A 13127-nucleotide genomic window follows, 5' to 3' on the forward strand; every position below is an offset into this window, starting at 1 on the left:
TTCTGGAGCCGAGGTGGGAGCGAGGACCTCTGCTGCCTTGCATGCTGCAAGAGTGTGGCTGCTGGAGCAGAGCCTGGCCAGCAGCTCTCCCCCCAGGTGTTGCTGCGAAGACCAGCCCAGGTCAGAAACCAGCATCAACCCAGAGGAGTGGACTGAACCTCCCTCAAACTTCCTTTGTTAAGCCTGAGCAGTGCCTGCAGAGGCAGAGGCTCAACAAGATCCCATCTGATGCACCAAGTTCAAGGAACAGTAGCTGTTGGTAGCCTGAAAGGCCAAGGACCTAGGGACAAACTGGGAAGGCACACTCCAACCCCCTGCAGAGCTGTGTACAGCCTGGTTGTCCTGAGCTGCCCCAGCCCCAGACTTGCCCTGAGGTATGGTCCTGAGCGGCCAGCTGGAGGTGGGGTCACTGAGCAGTGCCCTCTGGGGCTTGGGGTTGGAGGTTGTGGTGGCTGTCCACCTCCCTGGGCCTCGGGGGTGTGCCTGCTCTGTGATCCACAGGGAAGAAGGGCGGTGTGCCATGTGGGGCTGTGGCGAGGAGGTGCTTCCTTCACTCCATTTGGGACAAACTTGTGCAGTCTTGCCAGGGGCACTGAAGGAAGGAAAACTGATCCTTGACCCCAGCTTTGCAGCCTTGTACCAGAGGTGGCTGGCAGACATGTCGAGCTCCCAGGCACGCGACCTACCTCCTCTATGTGTGACAGGTCTCACTGTGTGCCCAGGCTGGCCACCCAGGCTCAAGTGGAACCCACACCTCAGCCACTGAGCAGCTGGGGCTCAGGGGCCTGCCCTCTGCGGCACCTGGCTCCCTCCTTCCAAGTTCTAGGCCAGCCTGGTCAGCTTAGCAAGACCCTGTCTCAAAATAAAATTTAAAAAGGGTGGGGGTGTAGCTCAGTAGTAGAGCTCTTGCTCAGCATGTGCAAGGCCACGGGTCCCAAACCTAATACTGCAAAAAATTAAAAAAGGAAAAGAAGCATCCGTCCAGCACTCTGGGGCAGTTGGACACCTTGGTTTGGCGAGAGGTCAGCTAATGGAGAGGTTCATTCTGGGGTTTGCTCCATGTGCCCACTACTGCTCCCAGGTGGAGCCTTGACCCCACATAGCCCTGACCAGTGCTTTTCAGCAGGTGGAGTCACTGGTGCTCACTTCATCCTGGAGCTTCACCTGAGCCCCACTTTTCTTTCCACACCAATTCAGAGGGAATGGGGGGCCCCTGCTCCCTGTGTGGCCTCAAGCTGGACCTGACCAGCTGTGCGTCTCTGACTGACTTGGCACTCGGTCAGCCTGGGTTGCACTGGTTTCTGTTGCTTCCCAAGAGCAGCCAGTGCCTAGTGAGTGAGCAACCGGCCAGCGGTCATCTTGAGCACTCTGGGGCTCAGACCTCCCTCAGAACTGAACTTGAAACCAATCTAGCTGGGTGCAGTGGCAGCACAGGTCAACAATCCCAGCAACCTGGGAGGCTGAGGCAGGAGGATTGCAAGTTCAAAGCCAGCCTCAGCAGTTTAGCGAGCTGCAAAAAATCAAAAGGATCTGGCTCAGTGATTAAGTGCCTCTGGGTTCCATCCCCAGTACCAAAACAAGCAATGACAACAACAAAAACCCAAAGAAATCAAGAGCATTCAGTGCAAGGGGAAAACAAATTGGGACAGTCAGTGACCCCACCCAGGAAATGACACTAACCGGGCCTGGCAGGGCTGTGCAGGCTGCCACTGGATTGGTGAATAGGGAGCATGGCTTTTCTTGCTGGCCCCAGACTCAGACATGCTGGCCAGGGCCTCCTGGCCCAAGGCCACCTTTAGTCTTCCTATGGACGCCCTGAGGAGGAGCCTAACAGCACCACATGCTGGCTCTCCCCTGTCCAGGCCTGCCCGTCCTCCCAGGGCGGGGCAGGTGGGTGGGGCAGCCTGGAGGAGAGAGGGAAGTGAGAGCTGGGGCGGGGCTGGCTGGGAGAAGTAGAGCTCAAAGCGGAGCAGCAGGAGCAGGAGCAAGGCAAGGTGACAGGGAGTGGCCCTGGGAGTGGGGCTGGCTGGGACCCTCTGGGTGAACAGGGAAGGGTGACTTGCAGGGTCTGGAAACAGCCAGGAATGGTGGCCCTGGCCTGTAGCCCTGGCAGGCTTATGCCAGACTCTGGTTCCTACCTGACTGCCTCTCCAAGCTGACCTAGGGGATGGGAGCGTCCTGGTGGGCTGTGCCCTAGAGGCAGAGGGAGGAGCCCAGGCTTACCCTGAGTGTGAGAGGTGGTGGAAGACCCTCCTAGGGATGCCTGAGACCCCCAGTGCGAATTCTGTCCCCCTGGGCAGCACCTAGTGCCCTGGAGCAGGACTGTGGCGGGTCTGACCACTGGAGGGGCTCCAGCCAGGTGGGCAGGCTGGGCCTTCTGCTGGAGGCACTTTGGCCAACTCCCTGCGGAGGGCCTGCCTGGGGTGGGAGGAGGAGGTGGAGCCTGGGGAGGAGCCCTCCAGGCTGGGGGTCTGGTGTGGTTCCGGAGCAGACCTCCTCTCTGCCCTTATCCAGAAGGACAAGTGCATCGCACACCGAGGGGCAGCCGGGCTGTGAGGCGAAGAGGCCAGTCAGGGGTCTATGGAATCAGGGCCTGAGGAAGGCAAATATCCCACAGGTACCCAGAGGAATGGGGACACTGATGGCAGGCAAGCATTTCCTCAAAGGTGTGCATTAGCTGGGCTCAGTGGCACACGCCTGCAACCCCAGTGGCTCAGGAGGCTGAGGCAGGAGGATAGCAAGTTCAAGGCCTGGGCAATTAGTGAGACTCTGTCTCAAAATAAAAAGGGCTGGGGGTTCAGCTTAGTGGTAGAGTGCCGGCTTAGCATGGGAGTGGCCCTGGGTTCAACCCTCAGTACCTGGGGGGAGATGTAGAAGATGCTGTTTTTCCTAGAGGTGAGTTCCCCATCTCCAACGGCATCCAAGAGGGGCTGGTGGAGGACGCTGCAGGGGGAGCTCTGTGCTGTGCATGTCTGGGTGTGTGTCAGGAGGCAGATGTGGGGCTGGACTGAGCTAGAGGAGCATTAGGGCTCCTTCTCATGCTGGGTCTGTGATTCAATGATGTCCTGCCCAGGGGAGGTTTGAGATTTCCTTGGGCATGGTGGCCCTCTACCTCACTATGCCCTGCAGCTGGACCCAGAAGACTGGGCTGTTCCTTGGGTTTGTGCTCCCCTTCCTGCCTGTGCTGAGCCCCAGCACAGGCCTGGAAGGAGTGAAACAGAGTGGACAGCCACAGGCTGCTTGGGGGACACGCAGAGGGAGGCATGCGGGTGCCCTTTGCTCAGGCGGAGACGTGGAGTAGTCAGGTCTTGCTGCAGGGCCACCTTCAGTGGGGCCTGGAGCTTTCCTCCCAGGTGGGAGGCCTGGGGGAACTCCTGGGGAGGCTGAGGTGGAGGATCTGGAAGATCCCTTGGACCCTTAATGTGGGCCCTGGGATGCTGGGCTCTGAGGTGTGAGGCTGGAGGCACATGTGGAGGAGGCCGAGGAGCTGTGGGTGCCAGCGGCTGGCAGGAGGGGAAAAGAGGGAAGGACCAGAGGTTGGGTTGGTCCCTCTTGGGAGAGCCTGGGGCGAGGTGGGGGACAGGGATCTGACGGGGCAGCCCAGGCTCTACACAGGGAGCCTGCTTGTAGCTGGCCAAATCTGGGGCCAGGTATTGGGAGTTTACAAAACCCCTCAGGTGATCCTGGTATGTCAAGGGTGACTCTGCTCCAGACAGAGTCCACAGCAGCACGGGGTGACTTCAGCATGCGGTCAGCATGTGGATGCGCAACCTCACTGCAGAGCAAAGGAGCGAGGCCTCAGGCCTGCAGCCCGTAGGGGACCGCTTACTCACGGAGACCAGTTAAAGCCAGACAGGGAGTACCTTATTGGCCTGTCCAGGGTACAAGACCACAGTGACAGGGTCGTGCAGCAGGTGGGAGAGACTGGACTCATTCCGAATGCAGCGTGGGTGAAAGCTAAGGAGCAGGGCGAGGGCCAGGGATGGCGGATGATTCCAGGGGAACAGCAGGGAAGGGTTCTGTCTAACCAACCCTCAGAGACTTGTTGAAGACCAGCCAGGCTGACCCTGACCCGAGGCCCCTGGGGGGAGGCAGAGGATGTAGCCCTGATGACGCTGAAGGTGGCTGGATGTGGAGGATGGCTTCTGGTGAAGCTTGCTGGTCGGGTCCTTTGCTAACCCTGGGGTTCACAGGAAGACACAGGGGAGGTTCCCCAAAGCGCTGTCAGCACATACTTTATTTTAAAAAATTTTGTTTTAGTAATTTTCCTTTTTTGCAGTGCCAGGCATTAAACCCAAAGCCTCATACATGCCCAGCAATGCTTTACCACTGAGTGCAGCGCCAGCCCCACACCTACCTTCTATAGGACCCCAAGGCCACTCGCCCTGCTGTGGGGGCTCACAGCCTGGACAGGCAGGCTGCTTGTTTGAACTTTGAGTTCTCGTAGCACAGAACCCAGACTATGGAAGCCCACAGCTTCTGACCACACTCCTTCCTTGAGCTCTCCCTGCTGGTGACTCAAACAGGGCCTGTGGGCACAGCATGTGACTCTTGGTGGGACCCAGAAGCAACTTCCCTCCCTTCCTCTCCTCCTGGGATGCCAAAGAACGCCTCTGCTATTCTGTAGCTGGTGGTAGAAAAGGAAAGGCGTGGTTTTCAGGCACTGCACACCCATCACCCTGCTCTCACCCGCCCTGGTGCCTGCTCAGAATGCCCCTGCTCGCCTGGCCTCCCTTCAGTGGCTCCAAGATCCTCCCAGTGATGCCCCTTGGCTTCTCAGCCGGTTCCCCTCACCCTGACTCTGCCTTGAGGGAGGCCCCTTGCAAAGCTGAGCTGGGTGGGCACACAGTGTGTGTTGTGTGGAGTGCCACAATGTGAGAAGAAACCAGCTGTCGCCACTCATTTTCTGAACCTTAAAGATGATGATGTGTTTTTAAAATGCCTGCTTTTTGTATTCTCCCCACAATCCGTGCCATGGGTCATCTCTCCTGACCTATGCAATAGAGATGGGTGCTTCATGCCAGCACTGAAGGGAGCTGGGCACACAATGATGCCAGGGAGCGGGCTGGGGAGCCGCTGAGGGCAGGGAGTAGTTAGGCAGCCTTTAAGGACATTTAGTGAGGCTTCACTTTGCTGTGTTTGGTAGGTGCCTTTCAGCCCCAGCTCGGGCCGTCTGTTTCTCCTTGAGTTCTCACTCTGTACCTTCCAGGATGCTTGTTCATTGTTCATGTTTGACAGTGAATGCACTGGCATAAAACTTCTGAAATCCTTCAGTTGTCATTTGAATATCTACAGAACCTACAGTGACTTCGAGGCAGGTTAGAAGAAATAAGAAGTAGGAGAGACAAGGAGAAGGACAAGGAAGGACAATGCTGATCTGAGATCCCATGCACCTGTCCAGCCCTCTCACTTCTCAAGCTCAGTCTTCCCAGACCCGTCTCTCCCACCTTTATGGGAAACCTGGGCATCTTAGAGTTATTGCAAACCCACCCCCTCTTGTGAAAATTACCTGTGCACTTTGATTAGTTTATAAAATGAATAGATTAAGCAAGGGGAGATATAGTTTTTTTTAATGCAGTACTAGTGATTGAACCCTCAGATGCTCTGTCTACCAGGGCTACATCCCCAGGGTCTTGAGACAGGGTCTTGCTAAATTGCTGAGGCTGGTCTTGAACTTGTGAGCCTCCTGCTTCAGCCTCCAGAGTTGCTGGGATTACAGGCGTGTGCCACTGCGTCTGGCTGCTTTTATTTTTATTATTTAATTCCTTCTGATTGTTTTGGGTTTCATTTGCTTGTCCTTTTCATTTTAGGCTTTTTTTTTTTTTGAATACCAAGGATTGAACTCAGGGGCACTTGACCACTGAGCCACATCCCAGCCCTATTTTGTCCTTTTCTATCCTTTTCTTTTTTATGGTGGAAGCTGAAGCCACTGGCTTTTGGCTTTTCTAATGGCAGTTTCTGCTTAGATAGCTGCCTCCCAGTCTTGGTTATCGGGGTCTGAGTGGAAGGCAGTGTGGCTGAGAGGTCAGACAGTGGGGACACCTGGCCTGGAGCAGAGATCTGGTCTTCACAAGCTATGCCCAGCTGAGAGTCCATGTGTGACTTTGGACTTTGACTCTCCACCTGCTTTTCTTTGCCTGTGTAATGGAACCAGTGGCAATCCCCTCTTGAGCTCCTGTAAGTGAAGTAGTTGAATATACCTGGCCACCTGGCAGGGCCTTCCAGACCCATATGTGAGGGCCCTTGAGTCCCTGTGACAAGGATACTCTGTCTTGCAGGTCCGGAGACAGCATGTTCACGCCCATCCCCAAGAGGTAGGCAGCCATCCACCCTCCCCTCCCAGCACCTCCAGGGCTGCTCACTCCCTGAGTCCTCATCCACTCCTCCAGTCCTGGGTACCAACCTTCTCCCTCCCCGCAGTGGCTCTCCGTTCCCGGCCTCCGTGCGGGATCCTGGCCTGCACGTGTGGCGGGTGGAGAAGCTGAAGCCGGTGCCCGTGGCACGTGAGACCCAGGGCGTCTTTTTCTCGGGGGACTCCTACCTGGTGCTGTACAATGGCCCGGAAGAGCTCTCTCATCTCCACCTGTGGATAGGTACGGGGCAGGGTGGTGGGGTCTGGCTCAGGGTGGGGGCTGGCATGGGCCTTGGGGGACCTTGCCCTTCCACCTCCCTTCTGCCCCAGGCCAGCAGTCTTCCCGGGACGAGCAGGGGGCCTGCGCTGTGCTGGCCGTCCACCTCAACACCCTGCTGGGGGAGCGGCCCGTGCAGCACCGGGAGGTGCAGGGCAATGAGTCTGACCTCTTCATGAGCTACTTCCCGCGGGGCCTCAAGTACCAGGTCAGGGCAGCTCCAGCCCGTGTCCCCCGTTCCTGCCTGTCTCCTGCGGGTGGGGTGCAGAGCCCTGGTCGCTCAGGTGCATGAAGGGGTCCCTTCTGGGCTGCAGGAAGGTGGTGTGGAGTCAGCATTCCACAAGACCTCCCCTGGGACGGCCCCGGCGGCCATCAGGAAGCTCTACCAGGTGAAGGGGAAGAAGAACATCCGGGCCACGGAGCGGGCGCTGAGCTGGGACAGCTTCAACACCGGGGACTGCTTCATCCTGGACCTGGGCCAGGTGGGTGGCCGAGGCTGGGCAAGGAATGAGGCCATACCCCACTCCCAGTGGACCCTCCACCAGGGAGTGCCATCCCAAGCCCAGCCCTTGGGGTTGTCTCCAGGGCCACGGCCAACAGAGCCCCGTAGCTCTGACCTATGTAAGATGGCCTCTATATGGACTCAGGCACTTCACTGTGTACTTGGTCTCCTCCAGGTGACCACAACACCTCCTGGGTGAGTGCTGGAGAGGTAGGGAGTAACGGCAGGGAGCACAGACGCAATGTGTCCGAGTATTTCTGATCCTCGGTCGAATCTGGTTGCACCCACATTAGAGGGCCACTGTGGGCAGAGCCAGCCTCTGGCGGTGTTCCCAGGCTCTGAGTCCACTCCCTCCCTCTCAGGAGCCGTGGTGGCCTGGGCTACCTGTCTGCTGGCCACTCATGCATTGAGTCAGGCCAGCATGGGGGCCTGGGGAGGCAGCCAAGATGGCCTGTCCCCATCCTAGCCCATGCAGCAGTGAGTGGGGCAGAGGCCAGGGGCTGGGCTCTCAGGCAGGGAGGGACCACCAACCTGTCATTCCAGGGAGGAGCCAAAGATGGACCTTCAGGGGAGGGAGCAGGCGAGCATGGCTGGGGAGGGAAGGGGCATGGTCCTGGAGTGCAGGTAGCTAAGGAAGGCCTTGAGGACACTGCTTTGATGGCTGAAGATTAGGCGGAGGGTCAACCTTGCTGTTCTCAGGAAGGGCGGTGGTGGTGAGAAGAGGCAGGGGCACAGGGACAGGCCTTGTATCCAGTGGCAGTTCAGGAGAGGAGACAGGGGAGGGGAAACAGCTCTGGGGTGGCATCCCCACTTCCCCGCAGCCTCCCCCCCGGCCCCCCTGTTCAGCACACATCTGTATTGTGCCTAACTATGTGCCAGCTCAGCTTTGGCGAGGGCACAGGGCAGGGAGCAAATCCATCAGGCTCACTTCCTAGAGCGAGAGGCTGGCTCTAATGAGGTAAAGAGGTGACATGGGCAGGAATACGCACAGCCTTCCTCTAAGGCCTCTGGGGTCTGTCCCTGCCTTCTGTCACACCTCCAGGGACAGTCCTCCAGGGAGAACAGGGGAGGCAGGACCCTTCTGGGCTGGGGCAGGACTCGGCCGCTGGCTGTGACCAGGCTGCCCGCTTCCCTGCAGAGCATCTTTGCCTGGTGTGGTGGGAGGTCCAATATCCTGGAGCGCAACAAGGCCCGGGACCTGGCCCTGGCCATCCGGGACAGCGAGCGGCAGGGCAAAGCCCAAGTGGAGATCGTCACCGATGGGGAGGAGCCTGCTGAGATGATCCAGGTTGGAGGACACTGGCGTGGGCAGCTGGGCGCCCTGCTTAGAAGTGGTCAAGAGAGTCAGTGATGAGCTGGGATGCAAGGGTGGCTGGGCCAGGGTACAGACATCTCTGTGACGGAGGAGCAGGCAGCCTGGCTGGTGGGTGGGTTGTGCTCACTCTCCCTAGTGCCTTGGTGCAGGACATGGTTAGCCAGACAAAAGGGGTGGCCCTGAGCGTGATGGCTTTAAAGTTTGGGGGCAGGAATTCCAGTATACCTGGCCTGCTCTGGCTCTGCAGGTTCTGGGCCCCAAGCCTACTCTGAAGGAGGGGAACCCTGAAGAAGACCTCACAGCTGACCAGACGAACGCCCAGGCCGCGGCTCTCTACAAGGTGGGCACTCCAGGCCTTGTGCAGCAGCCGCAGGGCCAGGGCTGAAGGGAGAGGAGCGGCTCAGAGGGCAGGAGGATGGGAAGTGGGGGGTGGCAATCCCCAAGGACATAACTGTTATTTCACTTCGGAGCCCTTCCTGGTGAAGTTCAGAAGCTAGTTGCAAGCGTCCTCTATTGAACTCCTCTGGTGGGTCACCGGGCAGTGCCCAGCAGTACCGAGGTGGAGGGCAGGGGTGGGGGCTGCCTCTGTCAGGGCAAGGCTCTGGGGAGCAGCAGAGAGGGCCCTGGCCCTCTCTGGGCTGAGACAAGAGCTGGTGCTCAGGGAAGTCAGACTCAGTCTGCCCTTCCTCCCTCAGGTCTCTGATGCCACTGGACAGATGGACCTGACCAAGGTGGCCGACTCCAGCCCCTTTGCCCCTGAGCTTCTGGTGCCCGATGACTGCTTCGTGCTGGACAACGGGCTCTGTGGCAAGATCTATATCTGGAAGGGTACGCGGGGCTCCTCCACAGCTGCCTGGGCCCTGTAGCTGCCCTGGCCCAGGCAGGCACCCATGGCCACTGCTCTGAAGCTGCAGCCCCCTGCAGTCGCTGAGGGCCTGCTCAGACGTGTTGCTGGGTCCTGCCCCAGAGATTCAGGCTCCCTAGGGCTGGGGGCAGCTACCACTCCTGGGAACCACTCTTTTTAGCCCCTTCCCTGGCCTTTAGGGCTTGGAGACCCCAATCTTGGACTCTGCCTCAAGGTGTGACAGGTAAATTCTAGATAAATTACACATCACCTTATGCTGTGGGTGGTGAACTCGAAGAACTTATTTCCCAAGAGATGGTATCAAGAGATGGTATTGGCTGGAGGGAGACTGCTGTGCTGAGCTGTCCTGTCCTGCCGGCTCTGGCCCTCAGGCCCTGGGCCCTGGCTTTGCTTCCTGGAGCCTGTTTCACCTCCCTGACCAGCGGACAAGCTTCTCAAAAGCAGGAACTGTGTTTGTCTGATGGTCTTGATGAGATAGCTACAGGGTTAACAAGATGTGGAACTTGCCAACCCCCAGCCTGATCAGGAAGAGAAGTGAGGCGTCCAGAGACGGCAGCTCCCAGGGGCTCATACTGCGGCCTCCCAAATCCAGCGGAGACCTGGGATAGGGGCCTGGAGGTGCTGGCAGCATGGTTGATCTCTAGGGTTTGGGGAGGGGACGAGAGAGGCTCCTGCTGGGGCTGCTTTTGCCCTCCCTGGAGGGGACCTGCCCCGCAGCACTGATGCCAAGCATAGGAACCTCAAGCAAAGAATCATTACAGAAAGAGAATCCAGAGGAGAAACAGGGAGTGTGAGAGCCAGGAAGATGGGTGCCTGTGGGTCAGGTACGGCTGGTGTGTTCACAGGGAGTCGAAGCATGTCAGTTCAGATATGCTGTAGTTCACAGGGTCCCCACAGCCTGGCTGCAGAGCCAGCCACCGTTCCCAACACTATTTCTTTGGGAAAAATGCCTTAAACTGGAGCACAGGTTGGGTTTAAGGACTGTCTGCAGAAATGGGTGGATTCTGCGTGGTTTATTTTGATGAGCACTCCAGTAGCACAACCATTATGCCAGTGGAGACTCGCTGGCATTATAGGAGTCTGTTCTCCATAATTAATTGTCCCTTTTGTTCTCAGTTTGTCAAGAAGGCTTGAGTTGAGCATGGTGGCCATGCCTGTATTAAAGCAATTTGGAAGGCTGAGACAGGAGAATCGCAAGTTCAAGGCCAGCCTGGGCAACTTGGTGAAATCCTGTCTCAAAATACAAAATAAGGACTGGGGATATGGTTCAGTTGGTAGAGTGCTTCCCTCGCATGCACAAGGTCCTGGATCAATCCCCAGCACCATCACAAATAAATAATGGCTGGGGATATGGTTCAGTGGTAAAGTGCCCCGGGTTCGGTCCTCAGTACAAAGAAAAGAAAAGGCTTGCTAGCCATACAATTGACAGGCACAACAGGTGAGGGTCCTGCCCCTACAGTTTGATGGAGAGAGAAAACCCATTCTTCCTGATGTATCCCCCGGGGCCCTGGTCAGAGCAGAAGATAGTTTGTGCTGCTGGAGATGGAATCCACATGGTCAAGTGCTCCAGAGTGGGTTTTGATGGTCAGACCTGGCAGAAGTAGTTTTCATTTACCTTTGAGATGCCAGTTTAGAAAAAGTATTACGAGGCAGATTTCATACTTCCAAAAGCTATTTGGCATTCTCATTAACAAAAATTTGATAGCTATTCTGTGGACCCCTGTTAAATTTCCTCAAGAAAAATGGGATGGAAACTCTAAAGGATCTCTGTTCTTCACTCTTCCTGTGCTGCAGGGCGAAAGGCTAACGAGAAGGAACGGCAGGCGGCCCTGCACGTAGCGGAAGGCTTCATCTCCCGCATGCAGTATGCCGCAAACACTCAGGTGAGGAGGCACCTTGGGCCCCAGGCCCCTCTCCTGGGTCTCCTTGTCCAGTGTGGCTGGCCTGTGCTCCCTGGGACCACTGTCCTTGGTTGTGACTGCCCCTGGTAGCCTATTGTTCTGATAGGGCTCATGGATAACAGGTGGCCTCTGCCAAACTGCACTGGTCCTTGAAGCAGGGCTTTCTCAGCCCGGTCCCTGTAACCCGTCTCCTCTCTCTGCGTATCTGGAAGAGCTGCCTGGCCTGGCCTGCATGTGCTTGGGCCTTCTGTCCCACACCCTGTTAGTAACAGAGGTGGCAGCTTCCAAGCCAGCCTTCTCCCCACTGTCCTGCAGGTGGAGATTTTGCCCCAGGGCCGTGAGAGTCCCATCTTCAAGCAATTCTTTAAGGACTGGAAGTGAGGGTGGGCATCCCCCTGCCCGCCTTTGTGTGCTCAGTGTTGAGAAGCCCCGCTGACTTCAATAAAGGAAACCAGTGCCTTCCCCACTCTCCCACTGCCTGCCTGGGTGGGTTTTCATTGTCCCTCCAGACGCTTCACAGTCCCTAGGGCCATGGAGGCAAGGGGGACTAGAGGTGGCCTGGGTCCTGCTGGCTGATGGCCCATGGTGGGGCTGAGAGATAAGCACCATTCTGGTCTGGGCATCCGCCTCTCTTGCTCCTGGGCAAGGTGCCCCTCTTGTCTTTACCCTGCTTCCTTCTCCTGTGTGTGGTGTGGGGGAAAGACAGCAAAGGGAGGAGTGCCAAGGGGCAGACGGGTGCTACAGCAGGTGTGGCCTGGTCAAGCCTGCAGCCCTGAGGCCAGGCAGGGCTGCGTCCTGAGGCAGTAGTGGCTCCCAGCTCCAAAGGTGATCAATTCTTCTTGCTGATTTTGTGCCACACAGCACTGAAAAACCAGCTGCCTTTTGCAGATCCCTACATCCTCCCATCCTTGACCTGACAGGATGCAAGAGCTGGTGCCAGGCACAGCTTTGAAAGGTGAGAGGCCAGCATGCACACAGTGGCTCCGGCAATGGTTTTAGATTTATGGAGACTGCAAGTCCCCATGGAGGGCAAGGACATTCCCCAAGGAGAACGCACAGGTTAAGATTTCTGCATCTCCTGTCAGAGGGTTCATTCCCCTCTGGCAGCCCTGTACCTTAACAGCTCCTGGACTACACCACTGGCCACTGCTGAAGGTTTGAGGGAAGCAGCCATGAGCACTCTGGTCTGAGGAGCCTCAAGCAGGCCATGAGGGGGAGGAAAGACCACTGCTGCTCCTGAGGGGACAGCTGCTCCCCTTCAGCCAGAGTCCTGGCATGCAGCCTAGCCAGAGCCCTGGCATGCAGCCTAGCCCTCATGGGTGGGGCCCATGTTCCTAGTGGGCCTTCAGGTGACGGGAGGGAGGGAGGACACCTGACTGAGGCTCCTGCAACGTGGCCCAGGTGCAGCCCTCCTCCCTTCCAAGCCCACTGTGCCCGCATCCCCCTCTGCTGGTCTGAGGGCGCTGCTGCAGGAATTCACAGAACAAAGCCTTGTTTAAGTCCAGCAGAGGTGACATGAGGCAGATGGCAGGGCTTGTCACCAGCCGCACTTGGGGGAGTTCCCTTCTGCCCCTGGAAGGCCATCTGTCATCCTCACCTCTGGAATGGGTCCCACCTGCAGTGTGTTAGGCCTGGAGGAAGGATGGAGGCACGGAGGGGGCTCTTACCTGCCCCCCACCCCCAGCTCGGGTGCCTGGCCTGGAGCTGTGAGGGGAGCAACAGAGCCAGGCTTGTCCAGAAGCAAATGCAGGACACCATGCCAGTCTACCCTGATAAGACCCAGGGCCACTGTGTCCACTGGCCAGAGCTCACACCTGCAGCCAGTGAGGATGGGCCTGGCAGGAGCTCAGTGACGAGTCTGGCCAGGGCACAGACAGCTGCTCCTTCCTGGGCCACGTGCTTCCACCTGCAGGGC

General features: G+C 57.7%; 1 protein-coding gene across 3 annotated transcripts; it reads left to right on the top strand.

Annotated features, from left to right (window-relative positions):
* Positions 1-1929: 1929 nt before the first annotated feature.
* Positions 1930-11678, top strand: Capg (capping actin protein, gelsolin like). 3 transcript variants are annotated; one of them, XM_076832981.2, is made up of 11 exons: positions 1953-1994; positions 5967-6177; positions 6279-6314; positions 6421-6593; positions 6683-6837; positions 6944-7111; positions 8270-8419; positions 8694-8786; positions 9142-9274; positions 11106-11194; positions 11528-11678. In XM_076832981.2, the coding sequence occupies exons 3-11, from the start codon at positions 6292-6294 to the stop codon at positions 11591-11593; spliced, it is 1050 nt and encodes a 349-aa protein (XP_076689096.2). In that variant the 5' UTR covers positions 1953-1994; positions 5967-6177; positions 6279-6291; the 3' UTR covers positions 11594-11678. The 3 variants fall into 3 exon arrangements, with proteins under 3 accessions (XP_076689095.2, XP_076689094.2, XP_076689096.2); XM_076832980.2 differs by lacking the exon at positions 5967-6177 and having other exon boundaries at positions 1930-1989; XM_076832979.2 differs by lacking the exon at positions 5967-6177 and having other exon boundaries at positions 1946-1994.
* Positions 11679-13127: the final 1449 nt, after the last annotated feature.

This window comes from Callospermophilus lateralis, chromosome 14, assembly GCF_048772815.1.
Source record: "Callospermophilus lateralis isolate mCalLat2 chromosome 14, mCalLat2.hap1, whole genome shotgun sequence".
NCBI classification, from domain to species: Eukaryota; Metazoa; Chordata; class Mammalia; order Rodentia; family Sciuridae; genus Callospermophilus; species Callospermophilus lateralis.

Coding starts and splice junctions, on each gene's coding strand:
- Capg (XM_076832980.2), top strand. CDS start 6,292: ATGTTCACGCCCATCCCCAAGAG. Junction 8,420..8,693: donor AGCCTGCTGAGATGATCCAG/GTTGGAGGACAC, acceptor CTGGCTCTGCAG/GTTCTGGGCCCCAAGCCTAC. Junction 8,787..9,141: donor AGGCCGCGGCTCTCTACAAG/GTGGGCACTCCA, acceptor TTCCTCCCTCAG/GTCTCTGATGCCACTGGACA.